This window comes from Molothrus aeneus, chromosome 11, assembly GCF_037042795.1.
Source record: "Molothrus aeneus isolate 106 chromosome 11, BPBGC_Maene_1.0, whole genome shotgun sequence".
Classification (NCBI taxonomy): domain Eukaryota; kingdom Metazoa; phylum Chordata; class Aves; order Passeriformes; family Icteridae; genus Molothrus; species Molothrus aeneus.
In genome coordinates, this window is record NC_089656.1 from 13,717,159 (window position 1) to 13,740,988 (window position 23,830).

The 23,830-nt window shown below is 50.8% G+C and overlaps 1 protein-coding gene across 1 annotated transcript in view; it reads right to left on the reverse strand.

The window, feature by feature from the left end:
- Positions 1–23,830, reverse strand: part of VAC14 (VAC14 component of PIKFYVE complex) — a 59,495-nt gene that overhangs the window by 14,309 nt on the left and 21,356 nt on the right. Inside the window, exons 13-14 of the mRNA XM_066557454.1 lie at positions 16,754–16,907; positions 6,604–6,736 (exon numbers count right to left, since the gene is read on the reverse strand). Of these exons, the coding sequence (XP_066413551.1) occupies positions 6,604–6,736; positions 16,754–16,907 (287 nt within the window). The remainder of the gene's footprint in view (positions 1–6,603; positions 6,737–16,753; positions 16,908–23,830) is intronic.

Sequence of the window (23,830 nt, forward strand, 5' to 3'; positions counted from 1 at the left end):
CAAATTAGTCCCAGCCCACTGCTGCTCACATGTGGTTCCCATTTTTCTACAGGAAAACCCATCAAACCCTTCCAAGCAACTCCAAGTACGGCTGCTCCTGGAGCAGCTTTGCTGGGTTAGCACAGCAAACTCATTTCCAGGACCTGGTGCACCCCAGCTCATCCAGCCCCTGCAGCTCCGTGGAAGCATCTCCTGTCCTTCCCTGGGGATACAGCCCCAGGAGGGAGCTGGCCAGGGCTGACCCAGCTCCTGCTCTCCCAGCAGGGATAATCCTTTGACAGGGCAACCAGGCTCCTCCCTTGTGAAGGTCATGCTGTTGCTGACTGCTGGGGCATTGTGACTCCAGGGACAACCTCTACTCTGGTGGAAACTGGGTTTTCCCTCCTCTGGCTCCTGCTTCATGGGGCTGGGAGGGTATCAGGGAGTCCAGAATGATGTCCCAGAGCCTCAGTGAATTAAAACCTCAATAAACACATGCTCCTGTGGGCTTGTGGAGCTCACTGTGCAATGTAAAAGAGGCAACTTGAGAGCTGGGGGCTTTTGGAGGTACAGTAGGGTTGCTGGTTTCCTTCCAAATCCCATAGGAGCCTGAGGAGACCCCGGAGGGCATTCACAGTGCAAGTCTGGAGCAGAGGGAGAATGCAGGAAAGCAGAGCCTGTTTGCCACCACATCACTGTAGCACTGTTCTGGATCTCCAGGTGTGGGGTTTTACATGGCAAACTGGGGAGAGGAGATTTTGGGGAGCAGGGAGAATTAAAAGGAGGCACAGAGGAATGGGCTGGAGATGAGCGAGGAGAAGCCACTGACCTCTGCAGAACTGGGCATGTTCAGCACCCTGCTCCATCACCCTGTGCCTGGCCGGGGCCTCGGGTGACAGGGAGTCCCTCTTTCTGCTTTGCAAATGGACAAAAAAACCACAAACTAAAAAGCTTTCTCCTGTTCCTCCCCTCGGTGAGGCATGAGGAGGGGGATGGCGAGTGCACAGTTCATTAAAGCCGGAGGGCAGGCGGCCAGCGAGCATCCTGGCAGGCAGAGCAGTGGATTTTCGCAGGCTCGCTGCCTCCCGACACAGAAGCTTCCCTTGTAGCACTCACAGCTGTTTGGATTTTACCCGAGTTCATATCACAGTTTATCAAAGAGCCTCCATTTTTTTTCCTTTTCTTTTTTTTTTGCACTTTGCTGAGTACAAGCCAAATGGTTCCCACAAAAACAAACGCAGGTTTTGTTCTGCATTGCAGTGGCACTGAGGGTGGGAGAGAGGAAGAGGTGACACGTGTCCCCCCTCCAGCCCTGATTCACTTGTAGAGGGATTTTCAGGGCATGGGTTTGGCAATGGGAGCTGGAGGGGGTACAGTGGCAGCATCAGCACATCCAAAGGAAGGAGCAGGAGTGGGTCCTGCATCCCAGCACTGGGTGCCTCCAGATCATCAGGGGGTACTGGGGTGTTTGCTCAAGGAAAATGTGTGTCCAGAGGAGCTCAAGAGCATCCAGGCCTGGCAGAAGAGGAGGGTTAGCCCCAGCTCCTGAGCCTCTCCCAGTGAGGGGCTGGGAAGTGAGGACAGCACAGCAGGAGGAAAGGACAAGGTTAGGGATGAGGTGGGAGGCAGGATGGGGCTGGAGGGACACTGGCTCACTGCAGTATAGAGGCATCCTGTGGTTGTGGTACCCCCTTATTACCAAAACAAACACCCACTGGCTCTTTATAGGATCCCCAGCGCATCCCTTGCTATCCAAACCTGCAGCTAAACCCCCATCCCACTCCCTCCTGACAGCCCTGCTCACTGGGATGCTGGCAGGCAGCCCTTCCCTTCCCACTCTCCCAGACAGAGCAGGGCCCTGGGAATGCCAGGCAGGCCAGCCAGAAGTGATTTAACACACACCTCACTGCGGGCCTGCCAAGAGCATCGGATGGATGTCGGTGCTCCACGCTCCTCCAGCCCTCTGCTCCCCTCCTCTCTGACTCCTCATCCTGGTTAGCAGGTTCAAACTCACTTTTGTGTCTTTTTCAATACTTTCAGTGTTGAGAAACTGGTGTTGTACAGTCAGACTCTCAGAGGCAGAAGAGCCCTATCATGCCCAAAAAGAGGGACTGGCCACCCCAGCCTCGAGGGCATCTGTACAGCCCTTCATGCACCCAGTGTGACCTGCCAGTCCTTGCCCTCAGCTCTGCCCTCATTATCCAGCTCTCCACTGGCCTCATCCCAGCAGGGCTTTGAGATCTCAAGAACAGTCAGAATTTCCAGCCAGGTGATCTTTTCCCGTCTGCTGGAAGTATAAATCTGTGGCCCCATCACGAGACTTGGGATTTTCCAGCTCTGCAGCTAATGCCATAAACTGGCTGAACAACCTTTATATGCTCCAGCCTGTGTCTTCCAGAGTGGATGCAGAGCCAGCCAGCCCTCCTGGCCAGTCCCCACTGGGGACTGGGGTTCAAGCATACCCCCAAAGGCCAAGGACCATCCCCAGTCAATGGACAAGTCTCACCAGGTACATCACATGCCAGGTGGTTGAAAAGTCATGCCAGGGCCTCTTCCAAGCAGCTTAACCTCAGAAAACACCCTGTGAGAAAGTGCCAGGCAGTGGGGAGGTTCATTTAACAGCTCTATAAAACAAGCTGAGACAACCCCTGCGTGCAGGCTGTGCCTGAGGAGCAAAGTGCTGACTCAGGCGTCCTCTCTGCCCCAGGGTGCCACTGCTCTGCAAGAAAATGGCCTTGCTGGGCTTCAAAATTAAGCCTTGTGCTTCAAAGCATCCACACACGACATGCATAGGGATGTCTCCAGCCACTCAAGCACATCCCATACCCCAGAGGGTTCATTTGCTGTGGCAAGGTACATCAGCCATGAATGTCTGAGCTGTTCCATCTCAGAGAGCAGCAAAATGCCAGCTGCTTTGGTGCTAGGCTTGACTTAGCTAGTTGAACCAACTCCTGGAGCTCAGCCTGACCCTGGGGACAGCACAGGAACTGCACAACCAGCCCTGGGGGCTGCTCGAGGGGAGAAGACAGCTCCTTGCAAGGACAGCCAGCCCTCTCCTCACACTGTGCTCTGAGCAGCAACACTGATGTCCATGCAGTAGGGCTTAACCTCCCCCTTAATCCCCCCATCCCACTGCACCGGTACCAACCAACAGGAATTAAATCCAGCCTGCAAATCTCAGTGTGAGCTGAAAAGCTCGGTGCCGCTCTGCTGCCTGCCTCCTGACCGGCCAAGCAGCTTTCCCTGCACAGGGCTCCTGCCTGGAGGACAGCCTGCTGCTCCAAGGAGCCATGTGATGCTTTGGAAGCTCCTCCGCATTTTTCTGCTGCTCCAAGAGGTCAGCAGCTGAATGGGAATATTTGCTTCTTGCTTAAGGGCTCTGGTGAATCCAGGACGGCCACGTGCCAGCCAGGGCAATTAGCGAGAAGGGTGGAAGGCCTCAGATGTGCTTATCAAGGTGGGAGGTAACTGATGCGCCTGCCTCTGACAACACTTTAGGAGCAATGTCTGAGTGGAAGCATGCCTGGCTTGAGAGGAGAAGGCAGCACTTGGTATTCTTAGTTTTGAAGGCAGATTAATTTTTAGTGGCTTCCAGCCTAAAAAAGGTCACAAGTGACAGAGTAAGAGAGAACAGACCCCCAAAGGAGCCCTGTCAGCCGCAATGCACAAAACTGATGCCAAATAAAAAAAAAATAAATATTTGGAAGAGATCATGGGAGCAGGTTTCCCTCCTTCCCCAAGGGGAGAGGGGTGGGACAGCATGAGACTCTATGGGACTCGTACCACTGCAATCCCCTCAGCAAATCCTTTGCTCAGACATTAATGAGGCATCTAAACAGCTTTGAAGAGCCTTCTCCTGGATGCTGCTCTTCCTTTCTCACAGGTCATAGATGACAGGGAGTTGGAAGGGACCCACAAGGATCATCAAGTCCAGCTTCTCCTGCTGGGGCTCAGCTGGGCATGTGAGCTCCACCACAGCCATAGACTTTCTCTCTGTGAGGTCTGCTTGGGTTGAGGGGATCTTAATCCTAAAGTCCTTGGCACAGATAAGGCATCACACCATGGTTTGATGGGCATTGGATCCCACTTGGGAAGGCAGCAGTCTAATCCATCCCTTTGATGCACAAACAGTGCTGGCAGAGGGACCACATGCCAGTGTTGGGTTATCCTCAGCCTGGTAGTCACAGGCAAAGGAGAAAAAATTCCCTGGATACTTCTTTATGAATGATAGAAGTTTTTGGAGCTGTTTCCCTGTTATTTTGAAGGAAGTTTGCGTTTCCACTTAGCTCCACACTGTCTTCTCTGGCAAAGCATCTCGAGATACCTACCTTGGGACTGGGGTTACTGATGGTGAGACCACCCATCAGAGCCCCTATCTCTGCCTGAGCCAGGCTTCAAGGGTGAATTCTGCCAGTGAGGGCTGCAGGTACTTCTCTCACCCATCTCCCAGCATCAGGCAGGCTCTGGAGCAGTCTTACCTGTCTTGGGGACCACAGATCCTTACAGACCAAGAGATGGTCCCACCTCCTGCAGAGATCACTGGTCAAACCCCACTCCCATCCTCAAGCATGCAATGTACTATAACCTCTGTCTCTGGGACTCTGAGGACATATCAGGAGAGTGACTAAAGTCCTTTCAGAGTCAGAAACCAAGCATGAACAAACTTGAGTTGGATTAGAAATAAACTGCCTTTAATTGCAGATCCCCTACGTGACCTCATGGACCTTTGAATTTGCCCACCAGCAATGTGACAGGGAAAACTGCTGCGCTGTGCTTGAATAAAACCCTGTCCTCCATTTCCCTTTCCTGTGAACACTAATCCTTCAGCTGGAAATCATTGCCTAAACGTAACAGGTCTATTTTCCTTCCTTCTTTAAGTGTTCCCAGGCCAGCCTGGGAAAGAGGCAGCAGTGGTCCTGGACCACACTTCAGCAGATGCTGTCCCAGTCTCTCAAGCATCCCCCTTGCACTCTTCAGCTCAGAATGAAACATCACCAGCATCTCTTAAGTCAAACATGAGGCTGGCTTCTCACCCTGCTGTGCAAAACAGCTGAGCTGGCTTGTGGACAGGGGAGGGATGTAACGTGGGAACGCGCATACGGCTTCAATTTGAAAAGTGGCTAAAAATAGCTCCATGAGGCTCCCACATTCACTGAGACTCTCCAGCAAGAGATCAATCTTTGCCAGAGAGTCCTGTAAAAGTTTTTCTCCTCTATTTTCATCTTGCTCTTTCTGGAAGCAGCAGAGATGTTAGTTTACACCAGTCTTTTACCTGCCATCGGTAGGTTTCAGAGTTAATCACTGGTACCTGAGGGCATGGCTCACCCTCCCAGAACCACCACTTTGGCTCCAGTCCTGCATCTACCCCATATGAGCAACAACGTGACTTGACAAAGGACAGAGTCATCTATTTTTTAATTTTTTTTTTTTTGCTTTACCAGATTTTTTGGGGCATGAGTCACTGAAAAAAGCCTCAGCTTGCCGAGCTGCTGTGAGCCAGTCCCACCGCACCTCTGGCTGGCTGCTGGGAAAGCTGGGCCTGCCAGCCAAGGCTCCTCCTGCCAGAGCTGGAGGGAAAAAGCTGGAGGGTACAGGAGAGCTTTTAAATGGGACCCTGCCCAGGCTCACTGTCACTCTGGTCACCCTACTTCCCTAACACAGCATGAGGCCACTTCCTTGCCAAGGTGGCTTATCCTAGGGCCTGTGCTGACTGGTGAGAGGAGGGTGGACACTCAGAGTGGGATACTGTCTCTGGGATGAATCCGCACTTAGGCCAAAAATTGCTGTCTAAGCAGATACAACTCCACACCCAGCTCAGCATAGCAAATTTTGGGAACTCTACATGCTGTATTTTCCCACTGCAGTGACGGGACCTCTTCATCAGTACCTGGCACACCCCTGTGCCTTTGGAGAGGTGGCTCTTTTCTCCCACAGAAGCATGGCTTTTATCTCGCACTCTTCCCCTGTTCATTTTGATGCCACATCCCTGAAAGCAAGGGAGGAAAACCCAGGGTCCTGCCAGCTGATTCCACCAACCTCCTCACTGATTTCTCCACCTTGCCTCAAACATTAACCCTGTTATTTCCCAGTGAGCTGAGGAATGGATATCCCTTGACCCAGATTTTATTGCAATAAAGATGACTGCCTGCCAGCTGCCACGACACTTGGCATTCCAGCCTCCACAACATTTGGCTCTCCAGCCCCTGCCTCTCCTTAAAAAGCTGAAGCAGAATCTCCCAACTCTATGCATTGAAACACATGGCTTTAGATGGGTGAGCATCTTGCCAAGCCGGCTGGAGGGATTCACTCAGCTTGGCACTCCGAGTGCAAGACTGTCTCCTGCTCTGGCTGGTCTAGTTGCTTCTTAACGAAACAGGCTCTGACAACATTGTTTAATAAGGAGCCACTTTGCCTCCGGGGATGGGAGAGAGAAATATGGTGCCTTGACATGTGAAAGGCAAATCCCATTTGCTCCAAAACCGTTGTTGGAGTGCGAGGGAAGCTTGAGGAAATGGTTTTGGCTCTGAATGAATGTAGTACTTGGGCTGCTTGACCCTGCCATCCCCGTCCCACCCATCCCAGGGGTGCTCAGGGGCTTCAGTGAGGCTGGTGGGGTGCTCTGACCTGATGATGAAGGCTCCTCTGGTTTCCAGGAGTTTCCGTTCAGTGCTGAAGCGCTTGAGCAGGTTGATCATGAACTTGTAGAAGTAGGAGTTCATGGTGGGGGTGGAGGGTGAGCATTCCAGGCCTTTTGTACCTGGGGAGGCAAGGGGAGAGCAATGTAGAGCTGCCAGGGCCCTGCTGCCAAAGACTTCATGAGAGAGCAGACATTCTTATCACATGGTCACAGCACTGAGATGACAAAGGCAGGGGCATGGAAAGATTTTCAAGCCTCATATGACCACATCTGCTTGGTTCAAGCAGAGCCAGCCCTGTCATAGCTCTCTCCAGCGCAAGAGAAAACATTTTATGGTGGTCACAGCCCTGGAAACAGCACCTGGGGTTAAAATGGGATTTTTGTGAGTTCATCTCAGAGCTATTCAGCTTCAGTAGCTGCTAGAAGAAGGAGTGCCTGAGGCTCTAAATTGAACCAATCCCATCTCCTCAGATATGGCATGTACACTCATCCCAAAACCAGCAGATTGCTGGTGAGTTGAAGAGCCTGTAATCCAACCCCACAAGCCACAGATGCCCCAAGCCCAGTGTGCATGTAGTGGCAGACACACACATTCATGGTGTGTGTCACAGACACTGGTTTACACTTGGTGATGTGATTTTCCTTCAGCAGGAGCCACTTGGTACAAGTGTCATATACAATGTGCCCCAGGGCTACCATAAAGTACTGGTCAAACCACAGCAGAGCTCCAGGCTTAGGGATTCTCCTGGTCTGAGACTCTTGGCAGGGAAAGGGGCAGCTGCCAGCTCAGGGAAATATCCCCTCCAAACAAAAGAGCAGGGAGCTGGCAGGTAAAGATTGCTTTTCCCACAGTGAAACCCCAGGGGAGATGGTTTATTTAGAGGGACAGCGCTCAAAGCAAATGTTTGGAGAGAGCATTTCAAAGGCGACTCTGCAAAAAGGGGAGCTCTCTTCCCTAATTTCTCCTTCAGAAAGGCCACATCTAACTGTGCTAAGGAGAGAAGCCAGCACACACGAGCACCCCAAGGCTACTCTCCACACACTATTTCCATCAGATAACCAAAGGAAACCTGAGCAGTTTGATTTATGGATGTTGTCTGCTTCTATGGACACTCAGCGGAGCACGGAGCAGCCAATTAAAGATGTAATTAAGCTGCCAAAGCCCAGGAAAGCTGATGGAAAAGCTGCTGGTCTGTTTTCTATCCTGCCTCTCCCAATGATACACAAGAGATTCATGCAGGGCAGCTTCCCCAGGTTTGGATTTAACATCTAAGAGAACATACAGAGCCAAAAAAAAGGAAAATGAAATACAAGGTCATCCTGACCAGAAGCCGGTGTCCTCTTCCTGCTGGAGCTGTGTGTTGACCCACCCCTTGGTATATCTGTAACCCCAAACCAGGCTTTGAGGCAAGCAGCTCCCCGAGCACAAGTGTTCACCATCGCATCATGTTTCCCCTCAGCTGCACGGAAGACGATCTGGGCAAAGGAAAAAAAAAGGGATCCAGCCGAGCCAATGTGCTCCAAAACAAAGGTGTGTTTGTTGGAAGGCAGGGAGCACCCAGTGTGAAAATGCAGCCATGCCCCACGTGTCGTCACTACAGCTGCTCAGCACTGCTCTAAAGGGAGCAGAGACACGGTCTGGAGGTGACATGGGGCAGATCTGCCTTCCTACTGTGCCTGCTGCAGCTCAGCCTGAAACCTCTCCCAGCAGAGCCTGGGAAGGCAGGTGAGGACCAGGCAGAAACTGTCTTTCAAAGCTGCAAAGTGACATTCTTGCCCATTTTCTCAGCAACTCTGAGACATCCAAACCTGGCTGCGCTGCAATACGAACTAGCAGCAGGTAGGACATCCCATCTTCATTCCCACCAGCTAACAATGCTCCAGTGCTGTAGCTTGTCTGGGGCAAGTTCTCATCTTGGAGTTTCTCTCTTCTCAAGACCCCAAAAATAGTCTCTCTGAGCCCCATAGCAGCATCAATGGCACAGTGTTCCCTCTACAAAGCAAAGCCAACTTTCTGCCTCATTGTCATCTTGCATGTCTTCCAGCCAAACATTACATATCCTAAAACACATCCCAAAGGAAAAACAGGAGGAGGCAGCAATTTTTCTCCTCCCTCACAGGACCAGCATTTCTGCTGTGCACAGGACAAAGCTGTATGGAGCTGTATGGCTGCAAGACAGACCAGCCACAAGCACCTTTAGATATGTGCTCTGAAGTGGAGCAGCATCTCCTGCATCTTCAGCTGGAGACTAGGAACGACCTGCTGGATCAGCTGAGTATCCAAAAGTCAGAACTGCCTCGGGGATCAGATCCCAGCTAGTCTGCAGGACCTTCAGTACTGCTGTTGCCTTCCATCAACTGGTTCCTGAACCTTGGACCCTTCTGCCCAGTCTGGAAGCAAGGAAGAACTGGGATACAGAGATGGTGAAAACAAGTCTGTGCCCTGTTTTTCCTAGAAGAAAACATGTGAGTATGCCTACTCCAGGGAGCCTTTTCACCATCCTTTGCCTCTGGGAGCAATGAGACTGAACTCCAGAAGGATCATTTCTCTCCATCCTCTGCCCACCTGGTGCACAGGAGCTATGCCTGCATGTTCCTAAAGAAGGTTTCCACTGTGGCACACCATGCCAGAGCAGCCTTGCCAGTGCTCTCTAGGGCTAATGCTGGGAGTGAGAAACCAGGGTATTGGGGTCTGCCAGGCTGTAAAACGCTCAACCAAACCTCAGATGGAGCTTAAACAGGCAATACTTCTTCCAAGCAGGCAAAGCAGTTCTTTTCCAAAGCCTCCCAATCCTCCAAACTTCCCGTTTGCTCTGTTTACAGGATGTCTAGGAAGTGGCTGGCACCTTGTGTGCCATGGTGTAACCCTTCCTGGCGTAGCCCAGAGCTCAGCTTGCTGCCCTGCGGGTTACAGCTCAGCACAGTGGCATTCCCAGCCCGACAGAACTGTAGGAGCAGCTTGTCAAGTGTTTTCTCTGAAGCACGAGAGACAAGCAGGAAGAAGTGTTAAGAAAACTGTGGCATAATTAATTGAAGCTTGCACCTCTCCCCCTTCCCCTGAAGCAAAAGACTTTGCAGATCCGTAACCTGCCAGATCTGCTGTTAACGTAGCTGGGGCTGGTGGCACGTCACAGCTTTGCTGCTTTTTTTTTTTTTTTTTTTTAATCTGGTGTGGAGGAGGGAGCTGGAAGAAGAAAGATCCATGCTTAGAGCAATGATGAAACTCAGTCCAGACATCCACTAGAATAGGAACAAAATGGGAATTTTGGGCCCAGAGGAACATCAGAGCAGTGAAACATGACAAAAGGCATGTGGGAATTGCAGCTATATGGCCGCAGTGAGTCCACATCAGCCTGGGTCCTTATAATTGAATCACAGAAGGGATCTTAAGGCTCATCTAGTTCCAACCCCCCCACAATGGGCAGGGACACCTTCCACTAGACTAGGTTGATCCAATCTGGCCTTGAACACTTACAGGGATGGGGCAGCCACACCTTCTCTTGGCAACCTGTGCCAGTAACTCATCATTCTCACAATAAAGAATTTCTTTTTAATAGCTAAGCTAAACATATTCTGTCAGTTTTACACTATTATCCCTCGTCCTATCAATGGCTACAGCAACCTTCTGCATCCCAGCATGCCAGGCTAACAAATCCTTTCCCCAGATTCCCTTCACAGACTGGGGTAGAGCCAGGGACACAAGCAGGCTTCTTGGATCATCTAAGTCAATACCAACATCTGTTCCCCCAGCCATGAGTGCCAGCTCGAGTGGAGCACAGCGAATGTCTGCAAACCCCCAGTGCATCCCTGAGCGCTCACCAGCGGCTCACGCTGTTCCCATCGCCTGCGTGGCCACACTATAAATCAACCGAGACAGGCAATTAGGGATCTATATTAAGGCCCTTATAAATATATATTGTACATCACCCTGGAACATTCAGGCTGTCTGGCTGCTTGATGGGCTGAGCTGTGTCGAGACCTACAGTATCCAAAGTGTCCCCACATTGCTCCGGGTGAGCCTGGCAGACTGCGACACAAACTTGGATTTTCCTATCTCAGCCACAAAGTTCTGAACTTCACCCTGGCATAAAACATAACTTCTATTAATTTACTATAATTGGTTTCAAACTAGTCTTAATTAAAACCGGTGTGGACTTGCTTAACTCCATTGAAACCAAATTGAAATAAGATTGGAGCAGAATTGAATCCTTTCCGAAGCGAGCTAAAGCTGGGTAAGCTGGTTAAAGAGTATCCACAAGGGTATTTGCGGTGGTTTAGCTAAAATGATTTACCGCAATCTCTAATTGAAGCAATTTCAGCTCGGATATAGGGAGGGTAAGCTAAGAGTTGGCGAGGCCAAGCATCCTTCCCACCCGAGTGTTTTCCCCAAGGCATCATGTTTCCAGCTCAGCCCAGAGAATGATTTCCCCCCCAGCTCTTCTGGGAGCAGCAGGGATAAACCCGGCGGCAGCCGGAGCTGGTCCATGAGCCCTGAGCCGGCCCGAGCGCCAGCGGCGTGGGAGTCGGCACTGCCAGATGGTGCTCGGCGAAACCCCGGGCAGCGACGTGGGAATCTGTGCAGCGTCTCCCCCGGGCAGCCTTCCCCAGGATGTTTTGAATTTTAGCTTTTGCAAACACGGAGTGGTGAAGCCTCGCGGAGCAGGATAAAAATAGAGCCGTAAAAAAGGCAAATCCTCCCCTCCTCCTCCCAGAAAGCCGGCGCAGGGCGTAGCTGGAAACAGATGTGAACATGTCGGCAGCTCAGCTGGGCTCTGGAAAACCTCCACTCTCCCCTTTCCAGAGCACAGGATGCTGCTGACGAAATAAACCCACCAAAATTCTGGATTGTACAGCCAGGAGCTGTGCTCAGCCTGGTTTTGCTTGGACACACAGGGATATTTCTCCCCTACCTACCTGGCTAAAGAGCCATGGGTTTGTAATTCCTGAGACTTCAACATCTCGACAGAAAGGGGGTCCCAGATGGGTTGGGGTACATATTTTGATGCCAAATGAAACTTTTGCTGCTCCTTGCTCTCCCCCACCTTATGCAGGGTCTGTGCTCATGGCTGCCTTGGAGGAAGGCAGCAGGCAATGATCATCTTGATGGTTTTCCTAGTAAGGTTAGCAGTTCACTACTGCCCCATTTTTCTTTGCTAAGGTAAATCAATAAGCAAAAATGCAGCAAGGGTATAGCTCAGCCATTGTTCAGAGGCACAAAGTACCCAGCAGAGATTCAAACCAGGAATGGATAAGCTTCATGGTGAGCTTAGAGTGGGTTGAGGCTCCTGCATGGAAAGGTGAAGTATACAGAACACAACCTGAAGGAATGAGCAGCAATGGGGTTTGCTGGGCTGTTTTCACACCAATATTCACTCTGCTAGTTTGTTTTTCACCTCATTCCTCACCTCACCCCACAAATTCCTCACATCTTTGGGAAACTGAGGCAGCCCAGCAAAGTAACTCCAAAGGAGGCTTGGCTACGAGTGATTTATCTACACCATCAACTTCTCCTTTGTCCACCACTACAAATCAGTAATCCCAGCTGTTATTTGGGAATCCCCAGGCTTTCTGGCTGGCTGTGTGCTGTGACCATCTCAGGAGGGATGGATACCTGGAGGCACGCCAGGCGAGTTAACACTACATCTGGATGGTCTCTCCTGGGGCTTTCCAAGGCATCCCAGCTCCTCTATTAGACTGCATCCAGGAAAACAAACAGATCAGCCTTTCTTTCAAATTCCTCTCCTCCTCAAGAAGCAGAAGAGTGTTTTTGACAATCAACACTCCTGAACAGCTTCATGCCAGTAGGAAAAGAGATGCCACAGACACCAAACATCAGGAACCACACTGCTGAGTTTGGAGCACTCAGGACAGCTCTCTTTTCTCCTGCCTGCTTGGCTCCTCTGGTCCCTGCTGTCACACTCCTGATTCTACAAAAGCTGTTGGAAACTGGCTCCTTCAAGAGCAAGTGGTTAATGGTGTGATGTCATCTGCCTCACTGCCTTTTGTGGGGAGGATGAGTAAGGAAGGGTTTCACTTTTAACCTTCTCTAACACTGGAAATAGCAGTTTAGCAAATCTGAGCCATCTGACAAGAAGTCACCTTTTTTCTACCTTTCATGGACCTCTTGCACACTACAGACTCTCACCTGATGTTTGCAGAGGCTGCCCTAACATTTTACAGACTGTCTGGAGTTGAGACCTTGTCATACGCTGCCACCTCTGCAAATCTACAATGACACAATTGAAGTTGTGTCAGACAGACAACAAAAAGGGAGAGGTTTGGCTCACTGAGAATAAAATCCTCCCAAAGATATGTCAAAAGCAAACCCCTAAAACAGAGTATGTCCACTCTGGAATGCTGCATGTTCTCCAGGGGGGATACAGCAAGACTAAACTCAAAAGACTATATTTCTGAGGGACTTCTAGCAGTCTCCTCCAGGGTAATCTACTGACTCTATGGGATCTCCATGGTCTGCCAGTGGAAACCAGTGACCTCAGGCACATTAGTGACTCCACATATGGAATCAGACTCCCAGTAAACATCCTATAGCGTGAGGTGCTCAGAGGGAGCAGCACTGTCCCCATCACCTCCGGCAGGAAGCGAGGCAGGAGAGACCGGACCAAGCTGGAGAGGAAACAAAGGGCTGTAACTGCTTCACCTTACAAAGCTGTGCAGAAAGGAAGGAAGAGATGTGTGCAAGAGTTACCCTGTGCAAGGCAGCAGCTGGTCTAGCATCCTTTTGGAATGAGCTTTTGTCTCTTGTGAAGAGCAGAGCTGTAGATGAGGCTGGAGGGCTTCCACCTATCATGGTATGGTTTGAGTTGGAAGGGACATTTAAAGGCCATTTAGTCCAACCCCCTTGTCATGGGCAGGGACACCTCCCACTAGACCAGGTTGCTCAGAGCCCCATCCAACCAGGCCTTGAACACTTCCAGGGATGGCACTTCACATCTCTGGGCAACCTCTTCCAGTGCCTTTCCATCCTCACAATAAAGAATTTCTTCCTAATACTTAATCTAAAATTACTCTCTTTCAGCCTGAAGCCACTCCCCCATGTCTTGTCACTCCATGCCTTATCCCAAGTCCCTGTCCAGTTTTTCTGGAGCCCTTTCAGGCACTCGAAGAGGCTCTAAGGTCTCCCTGGAACCTTCTCCAGGCTGAACAACCTCAACTCCAAATCTGTCTCCTTAGTAGAGGTGCTCCAGCCTCTGATCATCTCTGTGACCTCCTCTGGGCTTGCTGCGACAGGTCCATGTCCTTCCCGTGCTGACAGCCCCAGATCTGGATGCAGTCTTCCAGATGAGGTCTCACCAGAATGGAGTAAAGGCACAGAACCACCTCCCTTGACCTGCTCACCTTGGTGACAACCACTCTCAGGTCATCTGCTACTTGTCTCAACTTCTACAGGGTTAGAAAAGACACTCCCAAAGCAAAGCAAGCAATGGATTTCCATTGTACTGACCAGACTGGCATTTGCACAATCACCCCAAAAACTGGGAAGCTCTTGGGCACAGCCCTGCAGCCCTTATCCCTGGAAAAGTGGGCAGAAGGTACCAAGGAGACACTCCTGGAGGCCAAAACCAGCCACCCTCTCCCAGGGCAGTCGGAGCAGGTCAGGAGGAGATGCTGGGTCTCCCTGGCAGTGCTGAGCTGGGCTGGCCCCAGTTCATTGTGCTTGGGGAAGGCGTCGAGGGCAGCTGACCTTACGTAACCGGAGAACAAAGTGGCTAAATAAAAACTGGAGCTGGGAACGGGCTGCGGAAGTGGGACACAGCTTTCCTGACTAATCAACCAGCATCTGAAGGAAACCAAACTCAATGGCAGGGAAACAACTGCATAAACACATCCCGAGGGAAGAAAGGGAGAGAGAGGAAACGCGGGGAAGACCATGGGGGCACTGGCCCCTTCCACCTCCACTCCTGCCCTTACTGCTTGGCTAGCAAAGCCTGGAGTGCCAGGACAGAGAGCACAGCAGGAAATCTGCCACGAGCTCAAGGATTTCAAAGGGTGACCTTGCTTGTTTACCTGCAAAGCCACCACTGCACATTTGGAAGGGCCTCTGGGATAGAAGAGGATTTGGGTTGGGATAGCTCAGCAGCTCTCTTCCCACTGCTGGCTTCAATGGCAACTCAGTCTGAAGTGGATGAAGAGAATGCAGAGATTTAACCCAGGGGAGAAGTGCTGGGACCCTGCAGCCCCCACTCTAATGGGGAAACAGCATCCATCCTACTGCCAATACAGCACTGTCCAAACCACAGCACCTTAGGGAACCATCCCATATATCCCAGTACAAAACCAGTGACTCCAGAAAGGGGTATACCCTCTCTCTGTTGCCATCACCTCATGATTTTTGCCTGGGAATGGCAGAGTTTTGGCTCACTCGCTCTCACCACCTGGGACCATGCTCAGACATGGGGATTTCCACCGGCCACTGGTTCTGCTCCAAAAAGCAATCCTCTGGCAAAAGGAGTATTTTTCAGGAGCCTCTGATTTTCCAGGCATAATCCAGGAAGGTCCTGGCCCAGCTCTGACCCTCAGTTTCCCTGGGGGAACTCCCCAGCAGCCCATCCAGTCTCAGCCTTGGGTGGTCAAAGCCAGACGGGGCTGGGGCCATGATAAACACCCAAGGCCAATGAACCAGCTCCTTTTTCCCCTCCCCAAAAACATCTGCCTTTGGTTAAAAGCCAATGACCCTGCAAAGCTCAGCTCCAAATAAATTCTTAAGGAACAATTTTCTGGTGCATTATAGGAAAGAAGAAAATAGGTGAGGAAGCCAGATCCCACTAGGACCTGTGTGGGGGAAAGTTGTCCCACCCTGGGGCAACGGGAGCTCTGGCTCCAGTAGATCTACTCCAGGAGGGGAGAGCCAGACTCTTTTTAAAGGTTACACTTGAGTAAGTGAAGCCAAGTTGCTCTTCCAGATAGCTAACAGGGGCCAGGGCAGTCGTTAGGATCCACGCCATCCAGCCTGCTATTTTTAGATCATCCAGAAGGAAGGAAACCTCAGACAACCATCAGTGTGAGCTGAACTGCAGCTCCTCAGCTGCTTGGCCAGTGCTGCAGGAGCTGCTCCACCCAGGCAGTCTCACTTCTGACAGTGGGAGGATGGATGAGACTTGCAGAAAGCTCAGGGAGGTCACTAGCTCTGCAGCCCTCACCTCTCCATTGCAGAGAAAAGCTGCCAGCAAGAAAACAGGTAGATCCACAAAAAAAAAAAAAAAATCCCACCCTGAACAGCCAAAGACCTGAGCTGGTTGCTGGTGCAGACATTTATAAGACGAGGGAGGGGTGAGTGATCCAGGATGTTCAGAGAAAACAAAGCCTGAAGATGGGAAAGCAAAGCCTCTCACTCTGGTGGTGATTTTGCAAGGCCCTGTGGCTGCATCCTCTGCAGGGAGAGGCAGCCTTGGCTCAGTGCTTGGGTTGAAATCCAAAGCTCACATGAAACGTGCTTTTGGCTGGGACGACCTGGCCTGGGGAGTACAACAGGGAGGCTCTTAAATAGCAGCAGAGGAGGAGAAGGAGAAGCCAAGCAACTGTAAAGCATGAACCACAGACAAGGGAAGGTGAAAAAGATTTCCCCATGTGCAGGATAATTAATGAAAGGTTATTTTTTTTTTTTAATCTCCCAAGTCCCCAGAAAATAGGATCGTCCCTCTTCATCTCTCTCCTGAGGTTTTGCCAGACACTCAGAGCAACATAACAGTTCATAGCCAATGTGGGCAGCCTGGCACAGGGATCCCTCTGCAGATCTATGGATGTTTTGGAGATCTGGGATTGCAGCCAGCATTTTATCCTGCACTGATTCTAGGGCTCTGAGGGCTTTTAGAAGGAGAAAAGAGGCTGGAGCCCAAGGTCCCATAAAAAATAGGACAACAATGACATCTCTCCACTGGCCTCTGGGGCATCCTGCTGCTAAACTGAGCCCTAAATCCCCAAAATACAAACTAGAGGAAAAAGCAGCAAGAATAAAAGCAGCACCCTGGTCTGTGCCATGGCAGACTCAATTCCCAAACCATGCTGGGTGGGGATGAAGACATTGATTTATTACTATAAAATAAGCTTCTCCTTTTGCCTGAGCAAACCTGACTGGTGCCATGGAACATGGGGAGAGCCCAGGAGCAGGGAGTCACTCACTGGAGGAGCTCAGCTGGCCAGGCCTGGCTGGGACATGAAGCTCCACTGGGCCAGGTCGCACATCGGAGCCATCGGAGGGACTGTGCCCCTCCTCTGTCTGTCCTGCTGGGGAAGAAGCAATCTCAGCCAGCAGTTCCAGGTCCTTCAGGATAACCTGTGGAGAGAGGGATGGTGCAGGGTGAGCTTTCCTTTCCAAATCCATATACAGAGAGGGTGAGGTGGGAAGCAAATACCAAATTCCAGCACACTGAGAAAGGTATAGTAAAAGAGGGCTACTTACAAAATTCCAAGTGGAAATTTCAAATGTTTGCAGAGGGGATGGGGCAGTAAAGACAATAGAGAAGAAAATCCCAGTTTCTGCTCTGAGAGTCCTGAGGAAGCATATGAAATTAAACCAAATTTACACAACCAGAAATAGGGCTTGCTTCCCCTTGTCCCAGTTTGTGGAAGTCTGGGATTTGTGTTCCCTTCATACCCTCAGATTTGGGACAATCCCAGCAAGAGCACAGGGATGTTCTGGGGGCACATACCAGCCAGCTCCCCTCTGCAAGGCAGCATCCCAGGGAAGGCTCAGCTCAGGATGTCAAGCCAGAGCTGCCATTCAGATTTCATAGCTCTTTCTTTCCAGAAGTCACCAAATCAGTCTATATATAGCACTTCTGGAGAAGTTATTACTGGGTGGGTTTTTTTTTTTCCATCCCCAACCCTTCTCATGTCTCAGGCTATTTTGGGTCCCCCTTCATTCAAACGTCCTTGAGTTGAGATGTTTCATGAGCTGTCCCTGATGCTCCAAGTGCAGCAGGGATATGCAGAGCAAAAAGGCTGCCAAAAAGGGTCAACTGCCACGTCTGTACTCCTCAACATCTGGTACAGCACATCCCAACCACCCTCTGCCCACCAGCACAGTATCCCAGGCTTTCTCTGTGCTCTCACAATGCATCTTTCTGAAGAGCTCCTGTTATATAGGAGATTTAGTTTCTGAGATAACATAGAAAACCCTACCCCTGGAAAAACTAAAAGCCAATTACGGTGCTGTTTTTTTGGTTTTTTTGTTTTTTTTAATTATGCTGGAAAATACAACCCCTGAAAATCAGAGGAGCTCCTCGGTTTTTCTTTTGCACAGAGAGATATCTTAAGCTGAGTGCATTTTGGGGGCTTTTTTTTGTAATTAAGGCTGATTTTCAAGGCCCCAGCAGCCTCAGAGCAGGCAGTGTGATGTCTAGGCTGTGTATGGTGTAGAGGCAGTGGTGAGGAAGCAGCCTGCCACAGGCACCACAAGGGTCCAGCATGCTTGGGAAGACCCTGTGCCTATAAACATGATTAAGTCTCAACTCACAGCTCCCAAAGGCAGGGGAAAAAAAAAGACAACTTGTACTGCTGCCCCTGAAGAATACAGCACCTCTGTGATGCTGTCAAGGCTGGGAGCTCGCTGCCAGCGTGGAAGGACCCTACCATCACCAGCCTTCATCCTCCTCCAGGGAGAGAAGTCTGTGGTCCCTGGCAGAGGGAGGACTTTGGTGCTCCCTCTCTGTCTGGATTTCAAGCATCTGTGGCTCAGACAGAGATGTTGGTGTTTTGTTTCAAGTGGAGGATGTCCCTGAGCAGAGCTGAGGATGCCAGGGCTCCTGAAGCCCTGTGTAGGTTCTCTAGTGGCTAACCATGTGACTCAGCTGAACTTGCAGCCTTTGAACAGGCACCAACTTGGTTCTCAGGCTCTCACAATGGGGAAATAACACCCATAAAGGTTTCCAAGTCATGTTGGCTGAAACTGGCAAAGGGACTCAGGGCTTGGCTACGAGGGCTGGCAGTCAGGCAAGAGCCAGGACTCTCATTCATGTGGTGCATTTTGCCAAACCCAACACAACCAGGAGCTGAGGCACTGTGTGGCTGATGTACAGCACTCACTGCTGCCCTGGTGCCCCCACCCAGCCACATCATCCAGCTGAGTTTTCACCAGCAGCTCTGACAGCTTGAGGAAACATGACCAAGCCCCCAGGCTAGGCAAGAAACAAGCCTGCTGCATCCCAAAGCTTTCAGAGTCATGGCCTGAGGTCAGATCCTTAATCCAGCCTTTCAGAGCTGTGTCATGAGCCCCATCTCTGAGATCCTGCTTGGGGTCAGGATGCTCTGGCCAGGGTAGCCAGGACAGCAGTGACCAGCACCACTGGACAGTATGCATGGAGAGCATAGCTTTGGAGAGGTTAAGGAGTACCCCCCCTGTAGCAGGTTACAGGCAGGAGGTGGAAAAAGCAGCATAGGCTGAATTTTGCCACTGAAAAACACAGAGGAAATAACAAGCAGGAGGAATCGGTACATGAGCGTTGGGAGGAAGAGTAGGCAGCAAAGACCTGGGGTTTTCCAGCCGTGGGAAAGAGGCAGGAAGCTCCAGCTCCCGCTGATTCTTGCCCGCATGCTCTGGAGAGGGCTCCCAGCTGGGGACAGAGGAAAGGCAGGAGTGCTTGGTATGCACTGCACATCCCTGTGCTGAGCAGAGCTGGAGCTGGCTGGCTTTGTGCGAGCCAGGAGGCTGTAAGAAAGCAATATCCTGCCATTGCCATGGCAACGGCCGGCTGCACCAGGAGCGAGCTGGTCCCATCCCTCAGGAACCCAGCGGCCCTCGGACCCACAGCGCTGGAGCTGAGGGCCAGAGCCCACCCCAGCTGCCAGGCAAAGGTGTGCTCCTGACAGCCAGCCCGCAGGATCAGCCCCCAAGGGCGTTTTCCTGATCCCGAGGGGATTTCTGGGAAGGTTTTCCAGTGGTGATGAGACATAGGACAGTGTGCCCTGCTGTGGGCAAATGTGTGCCTGGTTAGTGTAAATAGGAAGGAGCAGGAGAAGCAGCATCATGATGGATGGGGAGACCTGTTCAATGTCTCAAGCCATTCCCAGCACAGGGATGAAGAGCTGCATGGAAGAGGACGAGCTCTGGGTGGCCAGGGAATGAGAAGCAGGTTTCCAGACAGTTATAAATAAGCAGCTATTTCTTCTCTCTGAGAATAGGCAAGATTTCTCCCTGCATTGCCTCCAGAGCACAGATTTTGAGGGCACACACAACTGTCAGCCTCTCCAGATCTAGGTCAGGTTAATTCGCCGCTTGTTCTGGTTGAATGGAGCCGAGAGCAGCTCTGCTGGCAGTGGCACGGGGGGAAGCAGCCCCTGGATGGGGAGTGCTGGGTGGGATGCACCTCCCTGTGCATGCAAAGCGGTGCCTCGGTGCTCCTGGAAGGGGGGGCATTTGCCTCTTGGGCTGGCCCCAACCCAAGGCAGAGGAAGGGGAGGGGACCCCAAATGTGCTGCAGACCCCTGGGAGTGAGATTTAGCACCCCACAGCACATGATGACTACTAGGACACCAGAGCAGGCTGCAGCAGCAGCTCCTGGGACACATGCAGCGGAAGGGTATGGACTGGCTCCTCAAGGTGTTGTCCTTGCTGGTATTTACAGATAAGCTGTGAAAAACAGGAATAAATTAAAATGCCTGTGTGCAGCAGGGAGATGCTCCTGGATGGCCTTGGATGTCCTAGTGGACATCTAATATTCCCTGGGCAATGAAATGGGGCACTCAAGATAAGTTATTCTTGCCAAGGAGAAGATGAGAATGCAGCTGAAGCAAGATACTACCAAGACAGAAAACAAGAACTTTAAGGACTGCAAAGCACTTCAAAGAGGCCCAAAAATCTGGGAGGCTGTGGAAACCCCCATGGCATTTCCAGGATGGGCAACGCAGGCGGTGGAGAGACCCAGCGGGAACAGGGAAAAGCCAAGGATGCTGGTGGCTGCTTCCTCCTTCTCCACAGCATAAATGCAGTCCCATTTGTTTTATATTTTTCCTCCTTCCAATGCTTTTAGCTGTAGCCAGGGAAGGAGGTGAGCATGGGCAGGCAGTCCTAGAGCCAGGAGCGGCCAGGAGTGAGGCTGGCTGAGCCCCAGACACACACTTTGTGAAAAGCAAACTTGTGTCCCCCCCCCCGCCTCCAGCTTTAAAGACAGAAAAAGAAAAGAAAGCCCATCATTAATCTTCCCACACCAATTTAACCAAACCTCTTTTTAGGTCCCCGACACAGCAACTTTTATCCTCTGATCTTGCCAAGATCTACTTTTTTTGCCTTCCCAGAAGAGGATGGGGAGCAGAGGGAAAGCAGAAGGCCCGGGGGCTTCTCCTCTCCTCCCCAGGGCAAATCCTGCCAGGTCACGCTGACACATGCTCACAGCACCAGCAAATACAGCTGGCAGTGGGGGAAGGCACTTAGTAACAGAGCTACAGCCATCCCAAAACAAGCTGGAACCTGAAAACTCCCTGCCCACCCTTCTGCTTTTGTAAATCCCCCACTGTCCCTGCTGCTGGGGGTGTGAGGGCCAGGCCTGCAGCACCCAACACTGTCACAGCTCAGAGCACCCCTTTAAATGTGTTTAATTAGCACACATGGGAGCTTTACATGCCACCTGATGCCAGCCAGGGCAGGAGGCCAAGGAGGTATTTCATAGAATCATAGAATCCCAGAATATGCTGAGTTGGAAGAGCTCCACAAGGATCATCGAGTCATGGAATTCTTAGGGTTGGAAAAAAAAAAAAATCTAAGATCAGTGAGTCCAACCACCATGCTCACAACCAAACCATGTCCAAGTGCCATGAGTGCTGTTGCTTCATGCATTGAAGGGCAGGGAAGGATGCAACACAGGTCCAGCTGGTGGAATGGGGCTGAAACAGCCCTGGAGTATCCCTTCAGGTCATGCTGTGGGAGGCTGGATGCCTGCAAACTTTTGAAACTCAATACCCACAGTCCTAGAGCTCATGACAGGCAAAGCGTTCGCTTCTATTTGTTGTCTCCCACTCACCACCTCCCTCTGCACACAGGGAACAAGGCACTCAAAGCCCAGCTCACCAAATCTTGCATCCTACATCTCCATCCCACCCTAGACCCTCTCTGAGTCAGCTTCCCAGGACAGAGACTGCCTGTCCTCCATGGCAGTCAGGTTTTCTGTGGTTTTAGTCTGCTCCATAACTTCACCCAGGAATGCTACAAGCACCAGCTCAAGCCCAGATTGCCAGTTTACCCCAGCTGCTCACTGTACACATAAACTGCATATACATATGTATATGTAAGTTACAAAACTGTGGTCTGAAACTGGGCCTAAGCCAAAAGCTCCCTATGGATCATACTCCCCACAAAGAAACTTCCTATTTCTGCAGGATGCAGCACAGAGATTATTGTTAAACCAGGTGGTCTTGAGTCCACTGAGAAAGCATCACCCCACTTCTGCTTACAAGCTGCTTCCACTTATGGCAAACCAGGCTAACTGCATTTTCCACGATCTGACTGGAATTATACACATTTCTTTATACCTCATTTCAGTCCCAAGCTCATCCTCAGGGTCTCTCTTGAAAACCAGTTGCCTCCTTGCTTCAGTACCTCATAGTTTTGAGTCTCCCTCCAGAAGCTTTACCACCAAAAACAGTTTAAATAAAGTCAGGCATATTGCAGTTCTCTTTGCAGTCTTTAGCTTACACCTCTGCTTTGCATCAGGTCACAATATTTCAGCTGTGGCAGATGAAAGGCCAGGAGCTGGAGGACAATAGCTCTAAACCCAACAGAGCAAAGCTCCAAACCAAGCCATACTAAGACAGCTATTTGCTTTGGCACAAGCCTTTGTTCAGTGTCATTGTACTGGGATTGGGTGTGACAGGAGAAGTTCACCAGGTTTCAGTGCGACAGCAGAGCTCTGACCAGGGCACAGACCTGGCTTTGAAACCCTGCAGTGCTGCAGCAAGACACAGCAGCAGGACATGCAAAAGAAAGAGATGACTATCAGTATACCACCATCCCAGGGTTTTCTTCTCTTCTAGTTTAATACTGGAAACCCAAGAGAGGGCAGAACATTTCAGCTTCTTGTGGGAAGTTGGCTCGAGGGCCATGCAGAGGTTCAAGTACATCACAGAATGGTTTGGGTTGGAAGGGAACCTTTAAAGACCATCTGGTTCCAACCCCCTGCCATGGGCAGAGACACCTTCTGCTAGGTAAGGTTGCTCAGAGCCCCATCCAACCTGAACACTTTAATGGACGGGGCAGCCACAGATTCTCTCAGCAACCTGTGCCAGTGTCTCACCATCCTCAGATAGAAGAATTTCTTCTTAGTAACTCATCTAAACCTGCCTTCCAAAGTCAGTAGCAGCCAAGGCTTAGTTCACTCTCTCTAGAGAAGGTCACCAACTCTTGAGGAGACTTCTGAAAGAAGTGTTTCTGTACTCAAAGCCTTGCCCAGCCCTGGGCAGGTTTTCACGTTAGCAGAGTTGAGGAAGCCAGAGTCTATCCTGCTTCACATCAGACACCAGCTCCACCTCATGCGTCATTCCTGCATGACTCAGACAAAAGTCCCAGCACAACTTTCAACCCCCAACAAGATTGAGGGGAGCAGATAAGCAAACAGGAACATGTTCAGCCATAAAGAAACCATTCCATTCTGGAGCCAGAAAAAGAAAAAAGCAAAGAAAGAAAAAGAGCCGGAAAAAGCAAAGAAAGAAACTGAGTAGCGTCACTGCTTTGCAGTTTTCTCAGAGATGCCTCAGCTCCTATTGTGTTCACTTCAGCTCAGTGCCTGGATCTATTCAGAATCCAGGGAACTGAGAGACTACATCCAAAGCTGCCTTTGCACCATGAACTTGCAGAAGGAGGCAATTTGAAGAATGTGTCTTCTTTTCAGCAGTGCCTATCAGCAGTGGTGCCTTAAGCCTGCAGATGGAAAGGTCCCACTCACTGCTCCCAAACAGCATTTCCTAACTTTTCATCTCTTCTAACATCAGTTTTTCAACCAGGGCAGCAAGCAGATAGTGCAGAAAAACCCACTCCCAGCAGGATCCAGTTACGTCTTGGAAGGAAGTTTTCAAGCACATCAAATTTTAAGCAGGGCTTTCATAGATTGCCTTCAAAACCAGGTCTCAAAGGCAGGACAGAACATCTCCCTGTCAGAAAGCACAGGAAGCAGCATGAGGTGACGCAGTGCAGCAGCACAGCATCTGACAGAGAGGAATCCTGGATCCTGACTTGTCTACATATCAAAGGGAACTGCCTGCTTCAGCTCT